Source organism: Filicampus tigris, chromosome 5, assembly GCF_054856515.1.
Source record: "Filicampus tigris isolate MCC_2025a chromosome 5, RoL_Ftig_1.0, whole genome shotgun sequence".
NCBI classification, from domain to species: domain Eukaryota; kingdom Metazoa; phylum Chordata; class Actinopteri; order Syngnathiformes; family Syngnathidae; genus Filicampus; species Filicampus tigris.
In genome coordinates this window covers 15,561,341-15,567,340 of record NC_141221.1, presented here as the reverse complement: position 1 = coordinate 15,567,340, position 6,000 = coordinate 15,561,341, and the positions used below count along the sequence as shown (strand labels likewise).

General features: G+C 39.0%; 1 protein-coding gene across 8 annotated transcripts in view; it reads right to left on the bottom strand.

Annotated features, from left to right (window-relative positions):
- Window positions 1-548: 548 nt before the first annotated feature.
- Window positions 549-6,000, bottom strand: part of slc4a4a (solute carrier family 4 member 4a) — a 49,644-nt gene continuing 44,192 nt past the window's right edge. For 4 of the 8 annotated variants that reach the window (XM_086030611.1, XM_086030616.1, XM_086030617.1 and 1 more), the window contains 3 exons: window positions 5,813-5,965; window positions 3,617-3,696; window positions 549-1,132 (listed from right to left, as the gene is read on the bottom strand). In XM_086030611.1, the coding sequence (XP_085886737.1) occupies window positions 1,024-1,132; window positions 3,617-3,696; window positions 5,813-5,965 (342 nt within the window). In that variant the 3' untranslated portion in view covers window positions 549-1,023. Of the gene's footprint in view, window positions 1,133-3,616; window positions 3,697-4,726; window positions 4,821-5,812; window positions 5,966-6,000 lie in introns of all 8 variants that reach the window. The other 4 variants (XM_086030614.1, XM_086030618.1, XM_086030619.1 and 1 more) reach the window with 2 other exon arrangements.

Genomic DNA, 6,000 nt, shown 5'->3' with positions numbered 1-6,000 from the left:
AAAGATGCTTTTAAAAAAATTACAGTGCTTCTTAACATCATATTTGGGCTGTTTTATGACTCAAATTTTTGTGTTAGAAACATTAAGTGCCCCTCTGGAAATGTTGAATCTGTTGCTAAAGTGTCACCTGAATGACACAGGACACTTTAAAAAAAAGTGCTGAACATCTTTTTTTTTTTTTTCCCCCCTTAACATGATATTCGGGGAGCATTTTGGAGTCGTTTTCCAGACTTCATGCTAAGCTAACTACCGCAATGTCATAAAAGCCAATTTATTTCCAGAACTGTTTGGGAGGGGGAATGGGGCTTGAAAAAAATTAAATATTCATATTTTTAAGAGTACTGTGGGGAAAAAACAAGAAATGTAGAAAGCTAATATTTATGAGTTAAAAATGTCAGTTTGCCAATTTGGCATTGACTTTGTATTATGATATGAATAATGGACCTTATAAGCCACTTGAAAGGCAATATATCGCATTTTTTAAACGCGATATCGCTCATAGCTGAGGAAAGAACAGACGTACGAAAAAGTTACCAACACACACAAAAAACCTTTGAAAAAAAAGAAATAAAAGTCGATTTAATTTAGTAAGAAAAACACAAATCATTGTTCATTGTTAATTCACCATTAATAACTACAGTATTCGATCACATGAGCACACCTTTTCCGTCTATGATACAACAAATTTCACGCAATCAATTGACACTTGTTCGTCTGAAACAAGAGGTAGACTATAAACATGTACATTTCCTGCTATAGGAAAATGTTATCATAATATATCAGAGATTCCTTTTTTTTATACATATTTTAATATATAAAAGTATAGACGGATGATAGATATAAAACAAAGCGAACTCCAGGCGCAGTACGACAGAGCTGCAGTTGCATAGAAGAAGTAGTAGTAGGGTTAGCTTGCTTGTTGTGATTTGTAGTAGAAGGTGATGGAGGGGAGGTGGGGGTGGGGGGGTACGGCTCTGGACGGACCACCCACCCACCACCACCGGGCGCGGCCGCTCGGTGGACCTACAGAGACGTCTCGGATCCTCGACTCGGCCAGTAGAATGGGTTGCTGTCGTCCGGGTCCATGTCTATTCTAATCTGAGGCACCGGGTTCAGCGGACTCATCTCGGGGCTGAAACGCATCAACCACGTTATAGCGTAAGTCAAGCAAAAAAATTTTATAAAATCTTTGCAATAATAGTTTTTTATCCAAACACGGCATTTTGAGTATAATTGAGTTTGTGGAATAAGAATGAAACAGATTAATCCATCTGGTTTGATCAATTTCACATCTGTTGTTGGCTGAAATTGATTTCAAAGTGAAACTTTTACCCTAACGTTTGAACAAATTTGAAGAAAATGTTATAAATTCCTGGGATCGAATGGCTGGACTGGGCGGCACGGCACGGTGGGCGACTGGTTAGCACGTCTGGTTAGCACGTCCGCCTCACAGTTCAGAGGTCGTGGGTTCGATCCTGGCTCCGGCCTCCCTGTGTGGAGTTTGCATGTTCTCCCCGTGCCTGTGTGGGTTTTCTCCGGGTACTCCGGTTTCCTCCCACATTCCAAAAACATGCATGGTAAGTTGATTGGACACTCTAAATTGCCCCTAGGTGTGATTGTGAGTGCGGATGTTTGTCTCTGTGTGCCCTGCGATTGGCTGGCAACCAATTCAGGGTGTCCCCCGCCTACTGCCCAAAAACAGCTGGGATAGGCTCCTGCACGCCCCGCGACCCTTGTGAGGATAAGCGGTATCGATAATGGATGGATGGATGAATGGCTGGACTGTGAAAAGACATAAATCAATCATGCACGTGAGGTGTAGGTATTATTTTTGTCCACTTGGGGTCACCATCCTCACTTTTCGACCCTACAGTTACAATCCCATTCAATGTATGTTTTTGAACTCATTCACTTCAAGCCATTTTAGAGCATTACATTGCATGGCATTGTGAAGAACCACAGGTTGTTGTGTTTAATGATTATGTATACACAAATCTACCAAATGAAAAGAACAGACTCTCTCCTTTCACCAGGAAAAAAAACAAACTTGGCTACTTTGTGTGCAGAGTGACAGTGTCAGTTGAGGCCATCTGAATGTCAGAAATAATGCTTGTGTTCAATAAATGTCTTCGCGTTTATTCAATAAAGCGGCTGTTTTCATCTCGGGGCAGGCAGGGGCCAGTGGTAAAGCTAGCTAAGCATTGCTAGTGCTGAGATTTTGATGAAGCTTTTTGAAGGCTTGCACGGAGGTCATTTGAGCACAAAGCAATTTTTCTTTACTGGAATGGGATTAGGTTTTGGGAGGGTTGTAATGTCATCACAGTGTTACATCATCACACTCTGTCCGACATTACGGAGAAAATGGACCTGTGCCAAAGATCCACATGCTTTTCATGCAGAGCGGTAGTTAGAAATTTTTCAGTGGGATGGTCAGACAGTTGATGCCATTTTGCATACTGCCATCAATGGCTCATCCATCCATCCATTATCTATACCACTTTATCCTCACGAGGGTCACGGGGGTGCTGGAGCCTATCCCAGCTGTCTTCGGGCAGTAGGCAGGGTGCACCCCGAACCGGTTGCCAGCCAATCGCAGGCCACACAGAGACAAACAAACATACACACTCACAATCACACCTAGGGGCAATTTAGAGTAATCAATTAACCTACTATGCATGTTTTTTGGAATGTGGGAGGAAACCAGAGTACCCGGAGAAAACCCACGCAGGCACGTGGAGAACAAGCAAACTCCACACAGGAAGGTCGGGGCCGGATTCGAACCCACAACCTCTGCACTGTGTGGCGGACGTGCTAACCAGTCGACCACCGTGCCGATCCCATCAATGGCTCATTTGTTCAAATTATATGTAAGAATCACAATGAAGTTAATTCTTCACAATACTACTTTTGTTTTTTACTTAGGTTTGTTCCTTTGCTTGTTTAAGGAATAATTATGATTGCTGTTTACTGTAAGAATTGACTGTTCTTTATGTAAAGCATATTATTTTAGATTTTGTATTTAGATCAATGGCACACTTATTCTTAAAGGATAATGTGTAGAAATCAGTGCCATCTAGCAGTCATTATTTATATATATATATATATATATATATATATGTATATATATATATATATGTAGCCCCCTGTAGCTCCGCCCCTGTTTTCTTGTACATAGTAATGCAGGAAATGTTTTTTGCCAAGTCAGCAGCTGTGTACACAAATATGTTAAAAAGACATCTTGTCAGACGTGTTTGTTGATGCCACGGATGTCCCGTGAGTGCAGCTGCCTTTCACGCTGTAATCCTGGTGTGGTCATCCTGAAAGGGTTTTGGGGCCACACGTGTAATTTTGTGTGTGTCTGAATGTGTATGTGTAATATATAGATATATAGTAAAGTAATCTTTGACTTAAACGACTGTTGATATTATTGCCTATCGACATTACTGATATTTTTGGCTTTACCATTAAGTGCATGTAAATATTTTTTAAATAATGTTATTTGATTAGGATTTGTATTTTCTAGATTTTCTTCAGAGTGTCTGTACGCTCTGCCATATTCATGAATGCATTACAATATATGTTACGCATATGTCAATATCATGTTTGGACATCTCACCTGGACAAGCAGTTGGCCTTGTAGTAGCGAAGCTGCTCAGCACGAGGTGTGTCGCTCGAGGAACGAAGCTGACTTCTCTGCTGCCGAGGAGATACATGACCGGACGTTAAATTCATATTTACATAACAATTAATGTTTCTGCTGCGTTTACTGTGTGTTAGCGACAAATTATTTGAAACCGACATTAGAGCAAATTACAACCGCAATGCTAATAATGTGCACAGAAACATGGATAAACTTCTCAGTGTTGATTTTTTTTTTTAAGTCAGAAATATTAAAAATATAAAAATATAGAAGATTAATATAGAGTAAAACGCATTTTATTTATAAAACCTTTTAAATACACATAAGTAAAGCATAATGTTAGGAAATTTTAAACATAGATGCGAACAAAATTACATTGTCAAAAATTTTTACAAATTAAATATATATGAAGTAAACATTTTCAATTTGACATAGTAATAGTATTGACTAAATACGATTAAAATAAATCAAAATGTAAATACAATTTTAAAAATTGTTTAAACAAGTAAAATGATACATCATAACAGTACAGAAAGTACAGTGAATATAAAGTTAAATTAAAATACTCGAACTTACTAAGAAGTATAGAATAAAAAAGTGCTTAATATAGACATATCATTAAAATGTTTCCTTAAAAAAACAAACCTGATATGACAGAAACCATTTTTAGATACTAGACCTACTGTCATATAAATAATAAATGTATAATTTTTTTTTAATTTATCATATAAATATTTGGAATATTTATATATACATATATAAAATCCAAATTAACATTGAAACAAAACCTTTGGCATAGAGAATGAACAGATACATGTGAAAAAGTACACAACACCAAAGGACCACTGTAAACAAACAAAAGTGTGTTAGTACATTCAAGAGGAAACTGAATCACAAGCAGACAGCAAAAGAAGTGACACAAAGACAAGCTTAAAAAAAAAATTGAACATCTGTTAGTGTCAAACAGCACAAAAGCCAAATGCCCGACATCATGTAGTGCCTTACAAACAAAGAGGAGCAAGAGGATGAAGATGAAAATGATGACGGAAGTGGTTTGCATGCGCCGCCGCCAGGTCGTCTACTCACTGTCTGAGGCCTGACCACCTAAGAAGGGTTCCTGCTCCATCATGTCCATGGGAATTTTAATGCTGGGAACATTCTCATTGTAAGGATAGTCAGACTGTTGGAAGAGACCACACACACACACAAAGTCCTCAAGATCTGATCTTCACCCCCACAACCTGACACCCCAGTCGGAGGGACTTTGCAACATGTACGTGTCTTTTGTGATCATAGCAGGGCCCTTTGTTTCCACCCAGAAGGTTCCTAAAACTATTATGGTTAATGCAGAAGCACCGTTAAAGAATGTTCCAAAAGCAGACCTTGAAACCACCTTAAAATGTTGAGAAGCACAAATAAATGCTAAATTGCTAAATGTTGTTAGCATATTGTATAGTGCAAGCAAATACGCCTTTAAGCAATGAAAAATTGCAGTCAACAGCACCAAGATTTGTTTTTTAAAATTCAGCCCAGAAAGCCAGTTTTGTTGGGCAAAATAAAATTTGGTAGACATCTATCATGAGTAGATCCACAAAAAGTGTCATATTTTGAAAGAGAGAAAACTTGATTTGAAGTGACCTGCCAAGTAGACATGTCCATCATGAGTAGACCTACAAAAAAGTCTCAAAAACCCATGTCGGAAAAGATACAGGAAGTCAGATATTTTGAATTGAAATGATTCACCAAAATTTGGCTTAGTAGCTGGCCGCAGAAATTTAAATTAAATTTTTTAAATTCAGAAACCGGAATTAGTTAGACTCCATGAAGTGAAATTTGATTGGCATGCGTATAATGTGTAGACCCACAAAAAAGTCTCACGAACCCATGCCAGAAAAAAAACGGCGTTTGAGTCAGTGTGTTTGGGCAGAGCTTGGCGGGAAGTTCAAGCACTGGCCATAAACTGTGAAACTCATGTTTGAAAATCCAACCCCCAAAGCCAGTTTGACTAGTCAACATGAAAGTTGGTAGACAAATGAAAAAGTCCCAAGACTCCAGGCCTGAATAGACACCGCAAGTCTGCCATTTTGGATTCCAATGGCCGCTCTGGGTTCATTTGTGGAATTTCCAGTCACCGAGAGATTTTGTGCAACACAAAGACATTTGTGCCCTTACGTCATCGGCGTCACTGTCTTCTTTGTTGTGCTGCTTCTTCTCATCCTCCTTCTTCTTCTTGTCCTTCTCGGGGATGACGTCATCTAGGAAGCTGAGGTCTTGCTGTGAGAACAAGTAGTCCATGGCCTTCCTCACGGCCACCAGCGCCAGGATCTGGTAAGAAGGTAATATCAGATGGCAAAAATAAA